Source organism: Enoplosus armatus, chromosome 19, assembly GCF_043641665.1.
Source record: "Enoplosus armatus isolate fEnoArm2 chromosome 19, fEnoArm2.hap1, whole genome shotgun sequence".
NCBI classification, from domain to species: Eukaryota; Metazoa; Chordata; class Actinopteri; order Centrarchiformes; family Enoplosidae; genus Enoplosus; species Enoplosus armatus.
In genome coordinates, this window is record NC_092198.1 from 16,394,839 (window position 1) to 16,421,551 (window position 26,713).

The window sequence follows — 26,713 nt, forward strand, 5'->3', positions numbered from 1 at the left end:
CAGAGCATGCCGTTGCACATTTTTGCTTGACAGGAGGATGCTTTTGTCATATCACTTAATACATCATAGATAATGAGTTTAGTGTATGAGGCACATTTAATTGTTTCATTATCTGTTATTAATTATGCATCTCAAAGTGAAACACGGTGGGAAAACAAAAGTTGCTGAGCACGAACATATGCATATGTCCTTGAATCTGATGATGTAGAGAAAACTGAACAGGGACTGCAGGGAATTCATTGTGTGAAACACAAAATACTCACCTGATGTATAGAGCCAGCAAAGGTTCAGATTTCACATCGCTGGCTGGATTGTGTGGTCTTTCCTCACTTCCAAACCAATTTGAATCACTTCTTAGTTATATTGTCAGTCATATTTGTCCGGTATTATTAGATTTCGGAGAGTCTGTGCTGAGGACTGGGCCGCAGTAAGTCCAGACAGAGTGTAGAGTGCAGTTTTTGTAGGTCAGTTGCCTTCTCATCTAGTCAGTGCTGCAGTCTGTCAGTGTATCACAGCAGATGCTAGTGTTGATTACAGATCTGTGTTTTTATTTGGATGCATTCTTCTCTCTCCGATATTTATTTTCTGCAATGAGATATAAGCAACAGCAGTATGTTATTTCGATGTTTATAAACAGTCGACTAAACAAAAGAGGCTTGTTTTTTTTTTGTTATGAACGAACACAAACTGTCTGTCATAACAAATGGATATGGATTTTATCTTTGACCATCTTGTAGATATATATTAAAATAATCAACGAGCCAGTTTCATGATGTGAACTTAGATTGGACCACAGCATGCATTAATATGGACTGTACGGGGCACTGTGGGTCCCACTGTGGACAAGGATATTGATCTTTTTCCTCATATGGGGTGTGATTACCTCGCTGTCTTAGAATAATTTTTCACCCTGTGGTCACATAGAAATGAACAAATGCCACAATGCAGAATAATGGCAAAATCAGCTTTTCATTATGTGATGAGGTGCTTGTCGATGTGCTGCCCCTCGTTGAACACTTGGACGCCTGCCTGATGCTGCAATTTTCTGAATTTTCACATGTGTAGAGGCCATTCTAGTGCCATAATTAGTCGTGTGTGATTAATGTAGAATATCTTGGCCCAATACAGATGCTGATAAATGGGAGAAAAATGTAATCCCATTCAGCTGCGAGATTGCAAATTTGCAGATTTTTGAAAAGCATTTTCTTGCAAATTAAACCTCAAACTTGAATGCTGATGATGAAATACAAACAAGTGGCAGTTTCAAACTAATTTGACCACATTATTTAAAGCAGCTATAATTGGCATTTTTTAATATCTTTGAAAGGTGTTGCTCGTAGTGATAAACCTACAGCTGAATCTTCAGCTCCCCCTCAGCTTTACAGAGGCTTATAGTGAGTTTCAGCTCATTGTTTAGCTGTCTGCCATGAACTTTACTGGTGTAGTTCACTCTCATAACAGTTTTTAGCCACAGCAGGCAGGAGTTTTCAGCAAAAAACCCACTGTAAACTACCTACTCAGACCAAATGGCAGACAGACACAATTAGTGACTTGCTGGTGAACATGGAGCATTTAGCAGCTAAAGAAAAAAAGCCAGATATTCCCCCAAGAGTTGTTAGAGACCTAAAACAGAGCTAAAGGAGGGTAATTATTGGACTTCCATTCACCAGATGAACGCAAGTGGCCAAAAAAAAATCATCTTTGTGAGATATAAGGCGTCATCTGACAAAATGCCTCAAAGGGTGTGCTTGGCCTAAGACTCAAGAGTGCAATCCAACTGTAATAGACCATTTTCATGGAAGACATTTTGACATAGCAGGAAAACCACAGATGTAGCTGATGACAGTATTGATGCTCTTCTCTATTGAATTGTCCCAGTACACCATGCCAGTGATCCAGCATGCACAATACCAATGCCCTGGGACTGTGACATCTTTTTCCATCATGACATGTCAACATGTCTGCTGGGAAAAAAGGTTTATTGTGTGGATAGCTGATAGAGCTTCAGTTAAATATGAAGAAGAAGTCCACACCTCTTTCATCTGTTGTCAAAGGCAACTGAGGCAAGGTGCTAGTTTAAAACAGTGTCAACTAGATATGATCAGCTGACCTGACTCTCATTGTTGCTTGTAAATAGTAATGTAGTGCTAATGTGTTTTTCTTTTAAATTGCAAATATCTGCCAGAAAAACAGCTGTGTTACTAGGCTGTTTTAACAGTTAAATCGTGTAGTTTGGTGGGGGCATTTGGCAGCCAGAACATAGACAGTCAGGACACTTTAGCTCTCCAATTGGCACTTAAAAGCACAATTAGGTCCACCCAAAGTTCAGAGGCCTTTTATTTGAACCTTTTGGCTGGCATGTGGTGTGGTATGGATGTGGTTTGACGGTGCAGCACGCCACTATACTAATATCAGGGATGGAGTATACTTCTTTCTTGCAGCCACAATTTGGGATTCTAGTCTGATAAAAACTTCACAGGCCAGAATGAGACAATTTGGCTGTGATGTTGAACTTGGAGGCATTAATTGCCATGTCTTTGTAATGAGGGTCCGGATGAATCACAGAATGGAGCCGCTGCCTCTTGACTTGCATTCTGTCAAACTGTCCTCCTGCTCTCGTCTGAGAAAGTGCAGAGGGTTAGCTCTACTTGACTAAGCTGAGTGTTCCTGGTGTGGAGGAGCGGGCTCTTCTACTCTAATAAACATCTGCTTTAAGAGGCAGGAAAAGTTAGGCCACATTAACCCAGGACAGCTTGTTCTGGATGTTTATTGAATAACAGCAGGATTTTTTTCTTTATTGCACTCGGCAAGAGAGAAATGAATGGCATGAATAAGAGTCCTGACAAGAACAGATGCTGCAGCTCATTGCTGTGAGGAGGAGAAAAAAATGGGGAAGAGAGATGGACTAGTTTTTATTTTTGGCAGAGTAAGTAAACAGCAGCTCTCTGTGCTGTGTCTTGCTAGTCAAGCAGTAGGATTTCTCAGCTAATTCATTTTCCAAGCAGCAGTATTTCCTCTAAAAGAAGCACCATGTGCCTACCTCCAGTGGACCTTAGTGGATGTCACTGTCAAGCTTAGGGCAAGTGCTGTATCTGACTGAAGCAGTTAAAAATACTAACTGCGAGGCAGAGGTGAATATTTGATTGTCAGTCTGGTCTTTTAAACAAATCACACAACAGAATATGTTGTCCTGTGAAAAGAGTGCATCACTTTTCTTTTTTTTTTATCTCCCTGGTTAGATTTTATTAGTCTAGATAGTGACCAGTAGGATCAGTGCCCCCGCACAATCCTGCCACTTGTTGTTACTGACATGCCGAGTTCAAGCCCTGTGCATTTGTAAGTCTGAATGGGCATTAACAACATGACTTAAAGTAGCGTGAATGCCCTACGTTGACCTACTCAGGTGCAATCTCTTTTGGGGTGGTACGCTGCAATAATTCTCCCATGTCAGGGGCTAATCACCCTGGCTCCCCTCCCACAATCCATCAGTGTCTGGAGGACGAGGCTTGCGGGGTTCTGGCAGCTGTTGTCGGGCTGAGTCAATCTGTTATGGTCTACGCCAGCATGCACACGGGGGGGAGAGGAAGAGCTCTCAGGAGGACACAGCAAGCGGGGCTGCTGCCACTGCTATGGCAAGATAACAAGAGGATTTATTTGTTAGGAGGACAGAATTTCAGGGCTTGTGTGTTAATTTTGCTGTGTTACCCGCTAACTGTTTTCTCGTATTTGCAGGGGAAAGCCAGGTTGATATATACAGTATTATAATAAAAGTAACATAAAAGTGATAGAAGAGCTAAAACAATTAGTTGATGGACAGAAAATTAACGGCCAACAATTTTGGTAATCGTTGATAATAGGGTAAATCATTTATCAAGTAAATAGCCAAACATTCTGTGGTTGCAGCTTTTCCAATGTGAGGATAAGCCGCTTTTCTCTGTTTTATAGCTTTACAAATTGAATATCTTTGTGTTTTTGACTGTTGGTCGGACAAAACACAACGTCAAGACATCGCCTTGCACTGTGGGAACTTTAGATTTTTACTTTTTGACTAATTTCTGACATTTCATAGACTTAATGTTGTAACAATTAATTGGGTAAGTAATCAGTAGATGAATAAGATAATGCAAATAATTGCTAGTTGCAGCCATGAATGCAACAATGCTCGAACCAATATTTAAGTCCATAGATTTCTTCTATCTCTAGCTCATCCTTTCTATGTTAAGCTATTCCCTGACTTTACTGTGTTTACAGTCTGAAAGTGTCACCTGCATATATATGCAGGTGATATATATCTATATATATATCTATATATAATTGGTCTTATTCAGGGAAAAAAGGACAGTACTCTGTGGATTTAAATTACTTTTGAGCATAAGCCAGACATAGGCTATTTTTCTGTGTGATTATCGTGGCTTACAAACTACTCCCGTTTATGGATTTAGCCAAAATGCTGATATTGCGGGGCTGGCACAGAGTGGTTGTTGATGCTGGGAGAGGGAATTGGCAAAGACCTCACAATTAGATTCAGTCGTCAAAGCAAATATTTGGAGTCATACTTCCATTTGCAGACTGTTCGGAGTGCACAGCTGTTCACAACTTTTTGAGGGCAGACGGAGGATAAAGGCACAGTAACTTTTTTTTCGTTAGGATTCTCCTTCCTGTGACATTTGTAAATGTATCACCATACTGAGAAAATGTTGAACTTGAAAATAGTCAAAACTACGTGAGGGAATTTGTAGCTGCCTACAAACCAGCAGGTGTACGTGAGGTCATGAGGGTTTCTGTTCAAAATAGGCCTTTTCCACAGCAGACTTTTGACTAATTATAGCAGGAAACGGATATATATGTAAGTAACTAATAACATTCATGATGGCTCTGTTCCATTTAGGTGTGCCAGTAAGCCATGTAAATGAACTATTGTGCCCAACACCAGGGCCCTAACACATTGATGTCATTTTTTACACCTGTGTTTGACAAAGTCAGAGTGTTTGTGTAAGTATGGAGTGAGTAAACGTTTTTATTCATGAGAAATTTGAGATAGTGAGTGTAAATGGTGTGTGATAACAGCTGTTTCAGTGTCACCACTGTTAGTCTCTCTTGTATGTAGGCAGTTGTTCTTCAACACATGGAGGGACCCAGGAAAAAGGTAGTTATATCTGTCCCCAGTGGCCTAATGTGTTCACAGCTGGGGGTACATGATATATAAAAGCATTTGTGAAGCTCCGCTTTAAACCACTTCATGTAGCTACTGGTGTGTTCATCTGTAAAGGATTGTGTCGGTCAAGAGAGAGCTCGTAATGAAAGTAGGTTTAAGTCCTGGCTGGTGCTTTCCCTCTCATTGCTCTAACATCCTCTCTGTACGTACCACATGTACAACCTTTTTTGATCAGTAACCCCACTGTGTGTTTTGAGTCTAAGACGTTTGAATACTTTCACAAATTATAGGAAAATTGCAACAAATATGTGTTGCAAATTTGAAATGTTGAGCAAAACGTACAATGTATTCAGAATTGCAAAGGCTACAAACGGCAAACAATCATCAAAGTAAGTTATCAATGCTGGTGTCCTTATATTACTATCGCACTTTCCTTTTAAACTTCACTCTCCTTCTTTTAACAATTGTAGAATTGTTCTTTGCGATAACCTTTGAATGGTTCATTCTCTGCACTGGGGTTTTTGCATCAGTTTAGTGACGTACCTTGACTTTTCAGACATTCATAGCATAGTCCAGAGTAAGGCTGCGGTAGTGGTGTTAGTTGTGGTAAACAGTACCAGACCATACTGACAGACTTTCACATATGCAGTAAATAAATGACTAAATAAATGTGTATAAGAAGCCAGTTTTGTACTGGATCTTTCCTACAGCCCTAAAGCTTATTGGGATGGATTCAATTCAGAATCACAAGATCTTGCATCTATGTATATCTACTGTTCTTAATGTGTACCATACTTGCATAAAAGACAGGATCTGGTGGATGCGGCGCCTTGGTACGCATTAGTTAACTTTACCTTGGATGTTGCTGCAGTGAGAGAAAGAAAGAGGCTTCTTTTGACACTCGAGAGCCTCTGTTGCAGTGAACTAGACGTATATTCAATCACCGAAGCAGCTTCCACCCTGGAATACAAAAAGACGCTTTATTTTTTCTCTGCCCTCATTCTTCTTCCTGCCTTGGACAAACTGTTGTAACACTGAGCTGTTGAAGTTCTTGTAGTTGAGACGGCTGGATTCACTTTGCTCCAGATAAAGCATGGTTATAGCCCAGATGACTAATTAAGGTCGACCCTGCCCTTCAGAATTGTGACATTTCTGCTTGTGAAATGTCCCAAGCTTTTGATTAATCAAAATAATTTACTTTAATTTAACTTGGCATAGCTGTAAATCCAGACAACCTGTCTTATTTGGCTGGAATCAAACTATAACTGTGAAGCAATAAATGCGTACCTGAAATCCATAACGCTTATAGACATCCTTCTGAAGGAGGGAGAGATTATTAGTCTGTGAAGGAAATTGGGATATCATTGCCTAACACAGTCAGATGTAATGACAGTAAAAAGCATCAGTAGATACAGAGAGATTGGTGTAAGTATGAAGCATGAATTAATAAATATGAGACTGGTTTCCGTTTTAGGTGATGCTTTACTTGTTTCTGCCAGGGTGAACAGTGTATGACAGGCCTGTTTGTAACCTCAGACTCTTCTGTTCCTTTTCATCTCTGCCTAAAGTAATTATGTAGACGCAAATGGTTAAATGAGTACCATGTGGCAGCCTGTAATTAGATTTTTGGTAATGAATGGGTCATACCAGTTGCAGGCATTCAGGCACAGAAATTCCTTCTGAAGATGGGGGGGCTGACAATATAGCCAGTGCGTCACAACTGCTCACAGGACATGGATGAGAAGCTTGTTTGAACTTTGGTTAGTGTTCCACATTCAAGAGACCTATTTATGAGATTCCCAGAATTTTGGACCTGTTAATACAGTACATATTTGCCAGTCGGTGCTCCTCGGATCTAATTTTACACAACCACCTTTTAAATGTCAGCCTGAAAACTATAAATTAAGCTTCACCCTGTGCAAAGGAGCCGTTAACCCAAGTGTTATTTCAAAGGAAACAAGACTAGACAAGTCTAGTTTAGCCAGGCCACAGGAATATTTGACCTTTCACCATCGGTCCATAAATTGGTATTGAAATGTTTGTCATGCAGGTTTCACATTCCTCCCTACTGAAAGATAAATGTTGATGAATATTTTCCTCAGATGTTCATGTGGTTTCTTCCCCTGATCAGTCAACAATATCGGATCCACCATCACTGATTAACGCAGGAAACTCATCAGCACCAACTCTGTAGACTAATCAAGAAAGCTAGGTCAGCTCATTTATTTGCGGGAAAGCAAACTGCCACACACACAAACAACATCAGCTCTCACAAATATTACCAATGCTTACCATTTGTGACCACCTTAGAAGCAAATTATAGTTCATCTTTCATCTCTGCAGATGTGATTTTCTCCTTTCTCCTCTATTTTCTGCACTGCTGGATAAAGTGAAAATGATTGAAAACCAAGTCGATAGTGGCTACCGACATGTTTTTAGACGTCCTCTCCACAGTCAGTGCAAGCTTTAGTGTCACAGCAGTTGTCTTTACAGAGGTGGAAGACATTATAGAGCATTTCGGAAATACTCTCCACCCAGACACGTTAGAAAGACATTTAACTCTTCAGACATGCACTATGTGAAGGCAGAGATGCTGAGCTAAATGTATGATTAGGCTGTGCAGGAAGAGAAAAAGCCAGCGGAAAAGCCACATCACACACCACATCAAGAGCAATTAGTTGTGCATCTTTCCTGCAGTCCGCTCTCTGGATTCACCTCATACATCTGTATTTGAACAATGCAGATTCAGCCTGTAAATTAAACACATTCACTTTGTTTTCCTGCCCTCCTCTGTGGACTGGCAAACTGTAATTCTGAGGTTAAGACTTAATTGGTTTTTTTTAATATTAAAATGGACACTTTTTGACTGCAATTTGTTTAAAAAAGAGTCAGCCAACATATGGATATTGGACTTCAAAAAGCGATACCAGTAGAATCATAATTAAAGGAAAGGGATTAAAACAGGTGCAAATTGCTAACTTTGTCCTTGTATTTAGGGAGGAGCTAAACTGACAATGCTAACTAATCATTTTTGAGAAACCGAAGGATACATAATTACATTTTTGCTTACTGTGTGAGTTTCTGGCAAAGAAAAGGCCAGTAAAAATTAAAAATGTCAAGAGCATCCCTTTTTAGAGGTTTTTAGAAGTTGGAGCTCATTAGAAAAATGCACAAGCCGCTGTTGTGCTGAAAAATGCGGGAGTCCTATGTGTCTGTACGTCTGCTCCAACTCTAATTGGCTGTCACATTCTCAATTCTCACCAACACAGTGAGCGTCTCCCCTCGCGTCTCCCCTCGCCTCACCCCTGCGTGGCGGCTCGTGCCACAGCAGTTTTACAGCAGAGGCTTCAGTGACAGATTAGCACTCACTGCAAAGCCAGCGTGATGCATTTTGTTTATCACTCTCCCAGCCCTAACAAACACAGAGCCGCATCGCTTAAGATGTTCACAGATCGGTCGACGGACGCGCTTGCCAGGAGAATATTTTTGGATACTGTGGGTGATCTTTCTTTGCATACATTTTCTTTTACCTTGGAATTTTAAAAGACGAACATGTGTAATCCCGCAAGGACATGGGCACCTTTTTTTTGAAATTGCTCTCCTGTGTAATCTTTGTCATATTGCGGGAGCTTTGGAGGTTGGAAGGCACCCAGGCCCATCTGTCATTATGAACTCATTCCTTCTCTCCCTCTCTTTCTCTGGTTATCTCTCTCTCTCTGTCTCTCTCTGTTTATCTACATCTCTCTCTGTCTCTGCCCGTGCAAAATGGTATTCGGCAAAGTTATAAATACGCATCACCAGACAAGTCGTGTGGGATGTTTGTTTCCAAACAACAGGGCAGTGAAAGGTGGGTTTTCTGTCTACCTCCATTTGTCTTTGTCTCACTCACTATTTAATGCACACACTGAGAGATAAAGGTCAACCCACTCATATATTTTGCACTGAGTAGGAGGTGGTCCACATGGAGGGCGATCGTAATTGCTTCTGTGCTGGGTCATCACCACGGCGATACTCCTGATGATCATAACGTCCTCATTGTCATCTCTTCAGCGTTATTAGATAATAAAAGGAACAGCAGAAAGCAGCTCCCACCAGCATCACTGGAAAGTTTTCAGTGCTGATAAAGTTATTAAAAATGTAATTAATAAAGCCTCTTTAATCAGGCCTGTATTTCATTTTCAATAAACCACATTAGAGTTGGACTATATGACAGTATGAAGGGATAAACTATATATCAGAGATTTTTCTATACAGTTTATAGCATGGAAGCTAATAGGCCATTGTTGATAATGTTGATAATTATTTAGCAGCACTGTTTGGATTTTAATTGGATTCTTGCACCAATGTGATGAAGTACCTTTGTCAGGTATTTACTTCATTGGATTAGACAAACTGGTCTGGTTATGTTTAGCAAAAACAGTTTCTCAATTTAATTTCCTGAAAATGTCTAAACGATATATATTGATCTTCTGATATGCAGTTACATGTACTGATAGGGGATTTTATCCCTCTTGCCCTCATTTAAATCGCATCCTGGTTTTGATCTTCTTTGATCTATGATGTTCATATGGAACATGTTAATATCTTTCTATATATAAAATTCTGATAGATTTCCAGTTGTCTGCATCATTGCAAGCATGTCTTTGACTCTTCCACAACCAGCCTCTCTCTGTCATTTCTTTACTGACATTTCTTTACCTCAGCAGTTGAGGATGAACCTAGTTTGTTTTCTGTCTACTGGACTCTGATTTAATGCTCTGCTGGATTTGGCTTCTCCATCTGATCAGCAGCAAAGGAAAACAAGAGCAACCGTATCATTTATTTTTTGTATTGTGAATAGGGATGAACGGTTAACCTTTAACCGGTTGGCAAATATAATGGCAAATATTTTTGACTGGTTATGCATGTCAGTCTGTAGGTTAATTTGCATACACACTCTGCTAGGGCTTCGTTAGTGTGGACCATGTCCTCCAGAAAGGCAACAAAGTCAAATGTAAATTTTGTTATGCTACTCTTCAGTTTAGTAGTAGTACTAGCACTATGCTGTACCACATTAAGTACCCCGGCTGCGATGTTCGAGGATGGCTCGCAGCCAAAGATCACGTCACTGTCAGGGGGAGAAAGTGAAAGAGTGGGACTGAAATTCAACCCAGATGACATCTTCAAATGAGTTGCTTTCTGCATCTCAATAACCTAATATTTTAATATTTACTAATTTAAAAGATAAGAAAATTTGAATTCTTGGACCCAAAAAAGTGTTTTTATTACCTTTTTTGATTACCGCTCCACAGCCCTACAGTCACCTCTGTAATTTACGAGTGAAGAAGGTCCTTGAGATGGCTCAGTCAGCCGTCAGAGATGCAGATGAGCTGTGATCCATGGCTGCAACAGCTGCTCCCCTCACACAGCCCTATGACTGTGCCTTCCCCTGCAGCTGCCTCCATCTCTCTTTTTTTTTTTTCCCCCATCACCTCCACAGGGAATGCCCTACCACGATCCTCTCCATGAAATCACAATTAATTATGGGAAGGGTTGTCTGCAAGCACACCGAGCCAGAGCCCCTTAACAGGAGAAATGCATCAGGGTAACCTGGAGTCCCAGCAGGCATGATGATTTAAGTGCAGCAGCATCACCTCTAGAGGCCTGTGCTCACTGCTGCAGTTAGCTAGAATGGTGTATATTTAGATTTACAACACTCCACATGCTTCAGTTTTCATGAGTAACTCTGTTTGTCTTGAAAGTACAGCTTAGGGCTGCAACTAAACAACATTTTCATTATCGTTATTTATGGTCTATAAAATGTCTCAATAGTGAAAAATGGCTGTCTGAATTGCCTAAAGCCCAGTGTGAAATCTTTGAATGTCTTGGTTTGTCCAACCAACAGTCCAAAACCCAAAGATATTCAATTTCAAATGATGGATTTGAATGAAGGAAAACAGAGAAAAGCAGCAAAATCACACATTAGAGAAACTGAATGAGTGTGTGCTGTGAGTGTTTTACATTTTGATGGGGGAAAAAAAAGACTTAAGTAATCAATTTTCAAAATAGTTGCAGATTAATTTTCTGTCAGACGACTAATCGATTAATTGCTTCGACACTAGTACAGCTTAATGTTAGCGACTGAATGGAGTGGTTTAGAAAGACAATTTATGACTATACGAATGCTGATTCACACCCTGACAAAGAAAATCCATAAGAAAATGTAAAAAATAACTAATGATAAACGCTCTCAATGCCCTCAGTACTATTGTAATGTAATGTAATACGTGTGCAGAATATTTGTTTATGGTGAAAGAAAAAACAATAAGTTATTTTATTATTGATTTCACTGTTTACAGTAAGTGGTCCCAGCCCCACAGTACATATAACCTTCCTGTGGCTGTAATGGAAGTGCTAAGTGGCTGACTTTAGAGATAAACTAGGTATTAATATGTGTAACACTGCAGAAAGAGTCCTTCCTTTGTCCTTGGACAGGTTTCTTCCAGACTGTTGTGGTTTGGATATTCTGTAAGTGCTGGCAAATGTGGGCATAGCTATGTTGTGTCACAGATACATGAATGAAATCAAGTCAGAATGTTAGCCGGTAGCCTATGTCGATCTGTCGGTCAGTCTCTCAGTTGGCCCACCACTCCAGACTGAAGTGTCTCAACAACTATTGGATGTATTGCAGACAGTCGTGGTTCCCAGAGGATGAATCCTGCTGACTTAAGTGATCCCCTGACCTTTCCTCTGTCTCCACCATGAGGTTGAAGTTTTTGTTTTTCGTTTAAATATCTCAGCAATCGGTGTGCAAAAAACACATCTTTCTTGTCCAGTTGCTGAGTCCAAAGGTTGTATGGTGATTTCTGCGTCCCAAAGACTTGTAACACTGTAGAATGTGTCTTTGGGAAGCAGAAATTATTCAAATATCTTGACAGCTTTTGGGGAAATTGCCATGAAATTTGGTGCAGACAAGCATGTTCCCCTCAGGATGAATTGTAAAAACTTTGATCTCCTGACTTTTCATCAGGTCAAAATTTCAGTTTGTCCAATACTGTAAAGCTAATGACTTTCCGATCAGTCTCAGCTGAAGTTTATGTTAAGCACTAATTAGCAAATGTTAGCATGCCAGAAGTCCAACCAGACTAATTGATTACGAAGGAGCTGTCTGACCAATTACAGATTGCTTTATTGCAGTTTGTCTATGTTTGTCATTTATTTTCAGATTGATTTAGCAGTGAGTCATACATAAAGCAGTGAAAGAGAGCGTTTGAAGTGGTGTGGAAAATCACTGTCAGCCTTATCATTAAAAGTTAGCTATTTTTTCTTGAGACATTAAAAGAAAAATCAAAGATCCATCTTCTTAATATTTCAGTCCTTGCAGTAGCTACCTCTTGGAGCCTTGCTACCCGGGGCCTTATTAAAAATACAAGCTGTGTGATCTTTCTGTCGGCCCTCAAATCCCTCAATTCGTCTCACTCTCTGTCAAAAGCTCAGTCAGATGCCTCATAGAGGCGGAAAAACACCAAACACCCTCACTCTCAACTTCATTCTCACCCCCACTCCTCAGAAAACTTCAGCTTTCACTCATTCACAAGCTGCTCCTGCTGCCTATCCCCGTCATGAGATGCTGATTGTGGTCAAGCAAAAAACCTGTTATATTTGGATGTCAATTCTGTCTGTGCTCCCCGTTCCTTCATAGAGGAATTTCAGGACTGTCTCAGAAAGCACAGCTAGTGTGCAGAGAGACTGTTCAAACATTTATACAAACGCTTGCCCTCAAATGTCTGGGAACTTGGAAGCAGCGTCCCACTTCTTCATTCAGCAGAGCTCAGCACCTGCTGATGTTATTCTTTTGACTTCAGATATTATAGATGCAGATATTCTGCCCAGACCCGCTTGGCATTAATCACAACATGATGCGTCTCTGAGTGCCGGCAAACATTACATTCTTTCACGCTCTCTGACTTGGCATGAGCTAAGAACTTGATCTTGATTGATGTTAACGCCTGTGTTAAATTCATCTCGTCAGTTTTTATACCTCTAAATCAAATTAACAGACTGCCAGACTAATGCAGTCTGCGTTATTCATAGGCCTGACCAGTAATTTGCTGACTAAGTCATTGCTTGCTCAGTGCTCACCATGTGGAGCAAAAGGTTTTCTATCTGGGTCATCAGCGCGGCGGCTGTGCTTCAGCTTCTCCTTTCCCCTGAGAAGACTACAGACTTGATTTGAAAGTGTTGCAGGATTTTGCAGTCTGAAAAGGGGCTGGATTGTATTTGTATTGATTTTTAGTGTGAGTAATGGAATATTTATACTATAATATACAGAGATTAGTCGTCATCTGCGAGGAAGTAATTCCACATGGCAAAATCTGTCAAAATGACTATGATATGTCTCTTGGTTACTACAGCCATACAGTGACTATTGCGCAGTGGCTTCATATAATATTATAACAGCAGACTGTGTTGTATAAGGTGAAGGCAAGGACGGGCATGTCGGTTTCTTTGTGAGTGCAAATATTTTTTTATAGCACATTCTTATACCTGTGCTGCCTTTTATATGCCTGAAGCCTACAAGTGAAAATGGCTACAGCAACGGCAGCCCCCTTTGGGTGCTTAACACCAAAACGCCTCGCAGCTCAGCGGTAGGTAATGATGGTATTATCATTGATTCCCACAAACTAAGTCCAAAGCGATCAATGCTTTCCTGTGTGTATTTCACGCAGAAAGCAGTCAGATTAAGCGGAGTGTAGCGGAGAGAAGACATTCTGCAGATTAGAAAGCTACAACTGAAGAGATTGAGATTTAGTTTCTATCTGTGTGTGTGTGTGTGTGTGTTGCTCTGCTTCCCAGAAGCAGCCACGGGCAGAGCTTTAAACCGGCATGTTTTTGGCTCCAGATTAGGCTTAGCAACAGCGTTTGCCAACATCTGTCTGCCATTACCCCTGTGACACTGGCAGTCATGCAGCAATTAATCAGACGTGTTGTGATAGTTGCCTCTCGGTCACTCTGCACCTCAGGCACATCACTAAGCAGCAGGATGAGGGTCAGCGTTCAAAGGGTCATGTGTCCTGGGAGCTTTTACTGTACGTGTTCCTCCCTAACTACACCAAAGACCACTGGCCTGTAGTTACTTTGCAGGACCAGAAACTCTTGTCTAACGTTAACCTGAATTCCTGTTAGCTCATTAGACTGTGGCTGCACCTTTTGTAGCTAATAATACCCGGTACATGCTGCTCTGTTATTGCTACATAAGCTGGCACTGGAAAATTCAAATCAGCCGCTGGTGATTTGTTTGGTAATGTCTTGGGAATATTGTAAATGCAGAAGTATCCAGGTGGCTTCATGCTCAGTGCTGCCGGATAACACAACTCTGTTTGACAAGGTGTCAAAGCTTAACAGTTTCTCAAATGATTCTCAAAAGATTCTCTGCTTTTCTCTGTTTTATATCATTGTAAATTGAATATCTTTAGATTATTGGTCGGACAAAGCAAGGAGTAATGTGAAGACGCTACCTTGGGGTCTAGTTATAATCTGCAGTTTTCATTATTTTTGGACAAAACGGTTAATTCGTTAATCCATAAAATAATCATGAAATTAATTGATAATGAAAAAAGTCCCATTGTAAAAGTATTTTTACCTGATGAAGAGAAACGTGTGGACAGAGGTCTGTAAAGTACATTACAAGTCATAAAGACATTTAATTTGTCAACAGAAAACAGTTTTTCAGGTTAACATCATGCAGCCTGATCGTATGTAAGATTTAAGGTGCATTCAGACATGCAGCAGGATGTCAGTCATTTCAGGCAAGAAGAAATTATGTGCCTGTCACATGATTGGCCAGCACTTTTCCTCATTCCTCTCTTTGACAGACAGACACACACACACACACACACATGCCAGCTGTATTGCAAGTTGCTGTTTTTCAGGAGAGTTGGGGGAGTAGTAATCTCCAAACATCTGAAATGCCAGTGACATGGAGGCAGCAGGGAGAAGTGATTACTTGACTTAGACAGAATGAAAGATGGCTTTTCCCTATGTTTGTTCTTAGAGATGGTATCTGTCTGTGTTGTGATCTAACCATGTAGTAAAGAAACCACAGAGGTTTGATTCACATTCAGTAGCCCAGGGAATAATAGCCTTATCAAGAGGAGCTGTTATGTCTGCTAAAGGTAAACACCACCTGCATTTGTTTTTCGCCTCTGGTCTCTGTAACTGTGTCAATCTGAACTGCACTGCTTAATCAAGGCTCACTCTCAGTGTTGTGGGTTCAGTAAGGTAGTTGATAAGGACGGTTTGGCACTCAGCCTATTGGTTGACATCCTCTGGGCTTATGCTGTGGTGTGATATAACTTGATATACAGGCTGTCTGCTGCTCGTGAAAAGACACAATCTGTGCTGAAATTTAGATTATGCTCATGATGTAAGAATCAGAGACATTTACACTTGTTTTAAGGGGAGCTACTATAACTTCCAGTTTTGGTGTGGATTTCAGCCGAGGGCTGTCTTTTCAAACACTGAAAATGTGTGAATTGTTCTTACATTCTTTGTATTTTCTCATCAGTTCCTAACATGAAAGTGAGCTGAAGAGGAAGATGTATTTGAGGTTATTCTTGCATTGATCTGAAGATAAAACACAAACCAATATATCCTGAAAGCACACCTCCAGTGGCCTCATGAACAGGAACTTGAAAACTGTGAAATAAAACTGGCAAGAGTACAGTAGTATGCATGAGAATGTGCAGCTGGTTTCCTTTGTGAAAGCCTGAGCCATTTTCTCTTCTGAGCTAGAGAAGGTAATTCCACATCACTTTCTGAGATGGACTGTTATCAGGGATGCTCAGTAATTTGAGTCAGTGATGAGGTTGAGATGCAGGAGGAGGCCTTTAATGAGATTTACTGGAGGTGGTGTTGGTGTTGGCTCGCCTACTGTGTGTAGTTTACAAGTGATGTGCTCTTTCTCTGTGACTTGGAGAGAGAGGAAATTGAAAGAAACAGATACCCCCTGGTATTCTGCAGCACGCTGATTTTTTTTTTTCCTCTGGACTACGCAATCATGCACAGAATGCGGTGAAAAACAGGATGAGCTGCAGAGCCTTGCTTTATGAAGAAACATTTACAGTTGCAGACTATGGAAAGCCAGGCTATAAATATATGCTACTGTGGACCTACAGCTTTTCACCTCTTGTGTCTCTGTGATGGTAAACAAGACTGTCCTTATTAAGGCAAAAGAAAAAAGTAACCAACATCGTATGTAATGAGTTTGCTTTTTTAATTACATCTTGTCCTCATTCATACGTTTTGCGAGGTGCATGAAAATTATATTTTACTACATAAAACAAAGACTATTTTTGTCGGCTCCACCTCAAATAGACCATTAAATGCAGTTCACTCTTTTTTTTATAATGATTGATTATTTAATAATTTGTCACTGATTGTTTTTTCTGTTATTCTCTCTCCCAGGTTCCTGTTTTGAGAAGGAAGAGAAGATTTCAGAAGTCCCATCTGTATAAGAATTCCTTACAAGGGGCCAGAAAATGAGCACATCCCACATAGAAGCCACTGGCCTATGCAGCTATCTCACTGACCTGTGAGCAGCCATGCCCTCCCTGCATCACCCATCGAGGGGAACCCCTCTCCACATGCGGGACTGTTTTCTGACATAGATTTGGAACAATAGCTGAACCTCACAATAGAAATGGCATTAGTTTGTGTAGGCTATAACACATTAGAGTACATATTAGAATACAGGTGAGGCTAAACCTCTAGCCAATATCCACGGGACTCTTAAGAGGAGGTAACCAGCCTCAGATGACCTTGACAGAAGGACAGAGCTACAGCCCAGCTTTGATGATTTAGTATCCATCCCACTGCCTTGCTGACAAGGTCGTACCATGGCTGCTGCTGATCCCCATAGCAACGGTTCCTTGTTGGGACGAGGAGCAGACTGAGAGAGTCAACGATGCAGCGTAACGGTGGAGGGGTGGGTGCCGGTGGTCAGCCGTGGGTGTTGCGGCGTGTGCGTCTCACCTGGCTCAGTTTCATGCTCTTCTTCATCCTGGTCTTCTTCCCACTCATTGCGCACTACTACCTCACTACCATAGACGAAGCTGGGGGTCCCGACAAGCGCATCTTCGGGCCGCGGCCTGGTGGTGAGCTGTGTGAGGCCAAACATGTGCAGGATCTGTGCCGAATCCGTGAGTCGGTCAGCGAGGAGCTGCTGCAGCTGGAGGCCAAGAGGCAGGAGCTCAACGGAGAGATCGCCCGACTCAACCTGCGCATTGAGGCCTGCAAGCGCAGCATTGACAGCGCCAAGCAGGATCTGCTGCAGCTGAAGAATGTTATCAGCCAGACAGAGCATTCCTATAAAGAACTAATGGCCCAGAACCAGCCCAAGCTCTCGTTGCCAGTCAGGCTGCTGCCAGACAAGGAGGATCCAGGACTGCCGCCACCCAAGTCTGCACGCTCCTGCCGCCTACGATCCTGCTTTGACTATGCGCGCTGCCCTCTTACGTCTGGGTTTCCTGTGTATGTCTATGACACAGGCTCCTATCCATGGGCGGACTATCTTGACCCATTGGTGAAGCAGGCTTTTGCAGCGTCAGTTAAGAGCAACATTTATATAACTGATAACCCCAGCATTGCCTGTCTGTATTTGGTGCTGGTGGGGGAGCTACAGGAGTCCCCCTCCTCCCCATTGCCATCTCCTTCAGAGCTGGAGAAGCAACTAAAAGCTCTTCCTTACTGGAGATCTGATGGCCACAACCATGTGCTGGTGCATCTCTCTAGAAAGTCCATGACACAGAACTTCTTATATAATGTAAGCACAGGACGGGCAGCAGTCGCTCAGTCCACCTTCCTGGAGCAGCAGTACCGTGAGGGCTTTGACTTGGTTGTGTCCCCACTAGTTCATGCCCTCTCAGAACCAAACTTTTTGGAAGTGCCCCCTCAAGTTCCTGTAAAGAGGAAATACCTCTTCACCTTCCAGGGGGAGAGGGTGGAGTCACTGCGTAGCAGCTTACAGGAGGGACCTCCTCAGTCTTTCGAGGAGGAAATGGAAGGAGACCCACCAGCCGACTATGATGATCGCATTATTGGCACCTTAAAGGCAGTGCAGGACAGCCACTTGGATCAGGTGCTGGTGGAGTTCACCTGCAAGAACCCACAACCAAGTTTGCCAACTGAGTGGGCTCTTTGTGGAGAGAGGGAGGACAGGCTAGAGGTGCTCAAGGCTTCAACTTTTGCCTTGGTGATTGCTCCAGGAGATGGACAGCTGGTGGCCTCAGCAGGCTGTGGGATGAGGCTCTTTGAGGCTCTGGAGGTAGGGACCATTCCAGTTGTGTTGGGGGATCACTCCAGACTACCATATCACCAGTTTATTCGATGGAGTGAAGCTGCCATCATAGTCCCCAAGCCTCGCGTCACAGAGCTACACTTTCTGCTGCGCAGCCTATCGGACAATGACATGTTAGCTATGAGGCGGCAGGGCCGCTTTCTGTGGGAGGCCTACTTCTCCACCTCTGAGAATGTTCTTAACACCCTCCTGGCCAGCATCAGAACCAACATCCAGGTTCCTGCTGCACCAATCAAAGAAGAGCCCGCCCACGAGATTCCTCACAAAGCAGGGAAGCTGGCAGGAACCGATGCCAACCTGGCTGACAATGGTGATCTGGATTTGGGCCCTGTCGAGACAGAGCCCCCATACGCCTCTCCACGCTTTCTCCGCAACTTCACATACACGGCTGCAGACACCTACAGAGCATGGAACCGGGCCCCGGGGCCTTTCCATCTGTTTCCTCACACTCCTCTGGACCCTGTGCTGCCCTCTGAAGCCAAATTCCTTGGCTCAGGCACTGGTTTCAGACCTATCGGTGGAGGTACGGGAGGCTCGGGGAAGGAGTTTCAGGCAGCTCTAGGAGGGAACGTGCCCCGAGAACAATTCACAGTGGTCATGCTGACATATGAGAGGGAGGAGGTGCTGATGAATTCTCTGGAGAGGTTGAATGGACTGCCGTACCTCAACAAGGTAGTGGTGGTGTGGAACTCGCCCAAGCCTCCTTCAGATGACCTACTGTGGCCAGACATCGGCCTCCCAATTGTGGTGAGTGCTCCTTCAGAAAAGTCCTCTAATTCAACAAATATTATACAATTATACAATATAATACACATATTCATCTAAATGGGTTTTTTTGTTTTTTGTTTTTTGTTTTTTTGCAAGGAATACATCTCTCTGAAATGCAAAAGGAACCTGTAACACTTGTGATGTGTCAGAGGTGGTGCAAAGTTTACTTAAGTACATTACATTGAGCTGTTTGGATCAGGGCCCTTTTGAAACTCTGCAGGAGTCCATACAAATTAACAGCAGCTTTACTAAAAGGATGTGAAGAATTCTGACATCCATGAATAATAAAGTTTGTGCTTTTGAATTAAGCCTGAAAAGTAAAATATTCATGTAGTTCATATTCACACCATTAGTTTGTGACAGGAACTTTGTGGACAAGTGGTAAGCTGCAAGAGAGGAACTTTGTATTCGTCAGTGCTAGCAGAATCTCTGGTGCAAGCTTGCACTAAGATTGGACAGGCTCATGCTTACTGTTTCTATATGGCGCATGTGGTATACCTAGATTGTACGACAATCTAAAAGCACTTAAAGCCGTGTATGGAATACTTCTGTTTTTGATTTTTACTGAAGTTTAATGGTTTAATGGTATCATATGCATATGACTCATGATTTAACTATTACAAACAATTTTAGAAGTAGAGTAGTGATAAACCCAGAGACTTTCATACAGTTCCCCTCACCTATATGAAGTGTCTTGGTGTCTTTCAGCTCATTATTTGTTTTTTCCAGCCCACAACTTTACTGTTTTGACTCTATCTCACTGCTCTCACCAGGGTTGTTTTCAGCCACAGAAGGTAGCTGAATTCAGCGGAAAAAAACATCCAAAAAGTCTCTGTACACTACCTGCCCAGCACCAAACCAGTAGTTGCCATATAGCTGGTGAACATAGTGGAGCACGTAACACCACAAGAGAGAGATCCCTTTGAAAGACAGACCCTCAGGAGTTGATGGAGAGCTAAACACAGCTAAAAGGAGTGTGTGTGTATATTACATTTGCCAGGTGGCCAGAAACTCAACTTGCAGTGAAGGTTGCTTGTAAATTATCAACTACTAACAAGTTCACCACATAAACTTAAAAGGGTGATAGATCAAATGTCAACATTGTGTCTACAGCTTGTTTCTGCTGCCCCCAAGTGGCCAAAAAATCAGGTAGTGCAGATTTATATAGATCAGGTAGTAGTACAAAATGTTTTGTGTGTAACATTACACACAGATGTACTCAACTATACTAACTAGAGTTGCTATGAGTAGTTACATTTATCACAGAGTATCACTACTCACAAAAATGCCTTGTCTTACGCTTGCAGGTTGTCCGCACAGAAAAGAACAGCCTCAACAACCGCTTCCTTCCCTGGGACGCAGTGGAAACCGAGGCCATCCTGTCGATTGATGATGATGCTCATCTCCGTCATGATGAGATCATGTTCGGGTTCAGGTCAGTGATGGTGACAGAATGTACGAGGCTCTAGAGATTCGTATATACAAGAGAAACACCCTGTAGACAAAATGTGGGCATTTTCCAGTGTAAAAAGTGTTCAACCACCATGGAAGTTTTCATGTTTTATTGTCTTACAGCATTGACTCAAAGTGGATTTGATGTAGATTTTTACACTGATCAACCAAAAATACACGTTAATGTCAAAGTGAAAACGGATCTCTATTAAATTCATTACAAATATAAAATGTAAAATACTTGCTCACCTTTTCAATGGCACTGTATTGGCTTATAAGTTGCAACCTTAGATATAATTGTTCTGTTTTCTTTCTCAGAAGTGCTGTGAAGAAAGTTGAATATAAAAATGTAGTAACATGAAAGAGAAAGCTTCATTTCCTGTAAGAAGTGAAACTGTCCAAAAAAAATGCAGAAGCATCACATTCCTGAAAACACTGGATTAGACAGAGAAACTGAACCAGAGAAAATAAAAGGGAGACATGCTGGCAGTGCCATGTATTTATGATTAATTTGCTAATACTGCACTTAGATAAGCTGAACGTGAAGGCCATGTTTAAACCAATTAAATGATCAAATACGCTGTTAGGTTATTTTTGTGCGGCGCCCCTCCCTCTCTCAGACTTGTCTACGACTGCTGTAGCAGCTTGTCCAGGCAGGCAAGAATTGGCTCTGTGTGTGTGTGTGTACGGGGTCATTTGTCATGAATTATCTCAAACTCCCCCAGAATTACCCAGGAATGTTTCCTCACCTCGACTCTTGCCAAAGAGGAAAAAAAATTAAGTGTTCTCACATGAGCTCATTTGAGACAATAGATTGCTCTTTTTTTTGCATCATCTTCGTCTGTAGAAGGAATTCCAAGTGTCTAATCTGATAAACTGAAACACATTTATTTTGTCCAAGAGTTTCGAGCAACGACTGGGCTACAGTATGTGTAAATATGAGCCAAGAGTGACAGTCTGGTTTTTCAACTGTCATATACTAAGAGAAGACAACAGAATGGTTACTTAATTGCTCCCAAGAGGCAAATAGTTGTCACATTGCTTATATAGATGACAAGTTGAAACAGATGGATGTAAAAGCATATGCAGTGACAGACACTTGGAAACTAATGACCATAAGAAAGTGACAAATAACCACAGTAAAAAGCCATTCATAAAACATTTATTAATTCTGCCCAGTCAGTCTCAGGCATTGATTGATGAGGATTGCTGCTGTCTTTGTGTTCGGCGGTGTCTCACCAGAGTGTGGCGTGAGGCCAGAGATCGCATTGTGGGTTTCCCTGGGAGGTATCACGCGTGGGACGTCAACCACCAGTCCTGGCTCTACAACTCCAACTACTCCTGTGAGCTCTCCATGGTCCTGACAGGAGCTGCTTTCTTCCATAAGGTCAGATCTCGGACCAAAAAAGCACATACAACATTCAACCTGTATCTTTTCGCTGTCTCATGGCCATATCATTCACGTGTTCCCTCATGTGTGTTTGTAGTACTACGCCTACCTGTACTCCTACGTGATGCCCCAGGCCATCAGAGACATGGTGGACGAGTACATAAACTGCGAGGACATCGCCATGAACTTCCTGGTCTCTCACATCACCCGCAAACCACCCATCAAGGTCAGTGACATAGCACGCAGTCCGGCTGTGCTCAGCATCACCAAACTTTGTATCTCCCTCAGGCCCCAGTGTATTTATATTTTTGCCCACTTAGTCTTGCCATTACTCAAACTGACATATCCAATATTCCACACAAATGATAAATCAAAAACACAAGATCGAATTGGTGCCTTATGCCTGATTTTTTTCCCCCCTGGATTTTTATTGGAAGGACATTTATTACGGGAGTGCATATTTATGGCTAGACAAATAATTATAGCAATCAAGCCAGGGAAGCTGTTGGAACAGAAATGTCACTGAAGCCCTAGGTTTAAGTTCCTTTTGATTTAGTGGGGTGTTAATATTCAGGGTGTTTCAGAGGGAAATTAAGGACGGCTTTGATGGGGTGTGTGTTGCATGACAGCAAGTCACTGCGAGAAATAAGCCTTGTGAATAATGAATTTGGGGCAAGTTTGAATGTGGAGTCCTAAATGGTGAGGGACTATATTTCTCTTTTAGTCCAAATAAGACAAATAAAGCAGAAAATAAATGGCTTTGTATGCGTTGGTGGTGCTGAATTAAACTTCTTTAGGGACCCCCCCCCCCTTTTTTTTTTTAAATTGGCCATTCGCTAAAACCCCGCCCACTTTTGCATGGCACATATGTAGCTGACATGATAGCAGTGGCAGGTTTACCCCGTGAAATACTTTCTTAAAGCAATTCATCTTTGATTTTAGGCAGGCTTCTCATTTCTAGTAATTGTGTGTCGATCTTGTTTGCTGAAATGACAACTGTCTAGTAGCTAGCAGATTTTATCAGCTATAACTAGCGAGGAGAGCGCATCTATGTGCCCCAACTCAATATCCTCTTAATATGACACATTAAGGAGACCTTTCAGATGGTTTTAATGTCTCTGTATGTTTCTCAGGGTCAATATGTTGAAATCCTCCACCTACAGCTTATAGCCTGCTGATTTTATTCTCCTTGCTCTCAAAGTTTTCTTGACTCTAGACATTGATATTTCCATCACCCTTCATTTTTTTGTTTTGTTATTTACGCCCTTGATGGCTACATGCATGATATAGTGCTAAAGCTGAATGTCCCAAGCAAAAATTCAGCATCCTCACAAGTTGATGCTGCCAATATATGTGTAAATATACAGTAAATATCACATTTACAGACTGACTCTTTCTCTATCTACCTTAGGTAACATCTCGTTGGACTTTCCGCTGCCCCGGCTGCCCTCAGGCCCTCTCACACGACGATTCGCATTTTCACGAACGACACAAGTGCATCAACTTCTTCGTCAAGGTGTACGGCTACATGCCACTGCTGTACACGCAGTTTCGCGTGGACTCTGTGCTGTTTAAGACTCGTTTACCCCATGACAAGACCAAGTGCTTCAAGTTCATCTAGCATCGGGCTGAGTGGCCCAGCAAAGAGCCAGAAGCAGAGTGGATTGAAGGACAGGAAGTATTTAAAAGAACAACAGCTCCCTCTGCGAGCAATGATGAAGATGGATGGATGGACGGCCAGATACATGAACAGAAGGACCGTTTGGGGTTAGGATTTTGCCCAGGGGGATAGACAAGTTAACCTTAAAAGCTGTTGGCTTGTGGTCTAATCCACAACTCTACAGAAAATTTGAAGAGTGGAAGCTGAAAGGGACCACTGCCAACAAAATAAGCCTTTTCAGAGTGGATGTCACTCCTCCTTGTTCATGTTCTTCAATCATGCTCAATCATCAACCACTACAGATGTCATTTGCACCTCTTAACGGCCTGCTGAGGAAAGAGGGCGGTTGTACACAGTGTACAGAAACTCTCCCACAATAAACCCTACCTGACAATGGAGCTATCAGTTACTGAATCACTGACAGACTGATGTCAGCTGCTGCATTCGGCCCAGCAGTCTGTTGACAGTTTCAGCTGGGCGAGCAAAAGTGGCAATGGCACATGGCTGCCACTTTTGATTTTGTTTTCCGTTTTACAGTTACAAACTGTACTTCTTGTACATGACCGTGTGAAGCACTGATGGTCGGAAGTATTTTATTGAACAGTCTTTCTTTTTTAAATAATGTGTAAATCTCTATGTCGACAAACGAACATTTTCCCGAACCTCTGCCTGCGGGAGATCAGACGCAGACGTGTTAGTCTGAGAACGAGACAGGACGTCGATTTGAAGAGTTTTACAAGTTGGCCCAATCATGTTTAGTAGTGTCACGTGTTCAAGAAGGAATTCACTTCAGCAGTCACCATAATGCCTCAAATTTGTCATGAAAACCAGCCACCATTTTGTCGTTTTGTTATGCTTACAGGATCTGCACTCTTTGATGAGTGTTTGAAATGGTCTGTTTTTTACGCTATAGGGTGTTTACTAATGTTTGTAAAAATTGGTCTGAGGTTAAAGTAGTCATGTTTAAATGTAATAATATTAACCAATCAACGGTTACAGTGTCCCTTCCTGAAGTGCAACAAAGTTAAGAATCACAGCTGCCAAAATCAACATAATATAGGTTTGGATGTCTAATTAAGGTTGTAATTATAAAAGTCTTCAGTGAAGTTAAATGTACTATTAGGATTGTGGTAAAAAAAAAAAAAAAAAAGTAAGGGATTTTAAAGGAAAGTTTGACATTTTGGGAAATACACTTATTTGCATTCTGGAGGAGAGTTAGATGAGAGGAGCAGCTACAGCCAGAAGCCAGTTAGCTTAGCTTAGCTTAGCATAAAGACTAGAAACAGGAAGAAACAAACAAACAAAATCTACCCACTAGCACCTCCTAAAGCTCACCAATTAACACATGATATCTCGTTTGTTTATTAAAATCTAAAATCGTGGAGAGATTTGTTTCAAGTCCTTGTGCTAAGCTAAGCTAACTAGCTGCAGGCTGTAAGGGTTAGCCTAAATTTAACGAGAGTGGTAACGATCTTCTCATCTATCTCTCCACCAGAGAGCAAATAAGCACATTCCCCGGACTTTTGAACTGTTCTCTTTAATCTATTTGCAACAGAAGTACTAGATATGTCCTCCCATGTTCTGTCCCCCTCCTGTATAGAACTTTCCCAGCTCAGACAGAAACGTCACTTTACAGTGTCGCCATATTGGTTCCACTTTGGGTTTTTTACCGTTGCTTGATGAATGTTTTCTTTGCCAAATAGGTACGATGTCTGCTGCTTTACAGTATAGTTTGCAGGGTGCACAGTGTGAATGATTGCTGAAGGGATGCAGTCTGGTACACCCATATCCACTCTGCATGGTACTTCACCAGGAGTCAATCCATTGGAGCCCTTCCCATCATGTATTATAAATCCAAAGTCCTTTATTTGACCTTGTCAGACTTAATTCCTGTAATCTGAATAAAAGTTCAACCTAAAAAGATCCCTTTAAAAAAGATATTGATAGAAGTTTAGGACTTTTTTCCCAAAGTAGGTTCTAACTGTGAGGATGCTTTTATGAAACAAAAACTGTCATCAGTCCATGGTTCCTGTATATTTATTGAAGATATTATTAAAAAAAGATTTTTTTTAAACTGATAGACACATTCAATAAAATGACAAGACATTGTAGTTTATTATTCCTAATCGCGAAGAGGTCCCAACTTGATTGAGCCGTCTGCTTATTTCATTGCCAAGGAAAACTAGCTTGTGCCATTGAATGCTTGAGGGAGAACTTAACTGACCTGAGAGCAGCAAACAAATGTGTTTTATAGACGGCAAGATGAGCTGGTTCTTAGAAAGGCCGACCTGTAACAGAAGGTCATAAACTGAGCCTCTGCAACAGTCAGTGGACACGCAGTAAAGTGTCTTTGAAGCCAAATCCCGACCTGCTCCAGGTGGCTGCTGCTGCTGCTCTCTGGCCCCTCCAGTCAAATCTAAAAAGATTTGATTGGGCGTGTTTAGCTCAAACAGATAAATTGAAGAGCCAGATTCCCAATTACACTGGTGTAAAAATGCAGTTAAAACAAATCCAAATTTACACTTCTACTGAACCAGACTTGAAAAACCAGCCTGGCATATGAGCACGTTTATTGGAGCTACAGGGGCCTCATAATTACCTGGCTGACTCTCAAACTGTCCTCGGGGCATGAATGGGGTCGGCTGGTATTTTGGAAGTTAAAACCTCCCATTCCTCCAGTCCCTGGTTTCCCCCCCTCTCTAAGAGTTGTGGCACAGCTGGTCCCAGAGCAGGATGAATTTCCCTGGAAGGCCGCAGTCACTGCTAGGTGTAAGGAGTTGTGAAACTGTGTGCCCTAGATCTGATCCACAGCTGTGGGCGAGGCTCCAGCCACCTGCAACGCTGCTTGCGCTGTACCAGACTGACAGCTGATGACAGCGTACCATTGAAGGCCGGATAAATGGAAATAAAAACACTCAACATTGTTAAAACATTACCTGACTTGTGGCCTCC

General features: G+C 41.9%; 1 protein-coding gene across 1 annotated transcript; it reads left to right on the top strand.

The window, feature by feature from the left end:
• The first annotated feature begins 17,090 nt into the window (after positions 1 to 17,090).
• Positions 17,091 to 23,722, top strand: extl3 (exostosin-like glycosyltransferase 3). Its single transcript, XM_070926380.1, has 5 exons — positions 17,091 to 19,238; positions 20,567 to 20,694; positions 21,954 to 22,098; positions 22,199 to 22,327; positions 23,513 to 23,722. The coding sequence occupies exons 1-5, from the start codon at positions 17,100 to 17,102 to the stop codon at positions 23,720 to 23,722; spliced, it is 2,751 nt and encodes a 916-aa protein (XP_070782481.1). The 5' UTR covers positions 17,091 to 17,099.
• Positions 23,723 to 26,713: the final 2,991 nt, after the last annotated feature.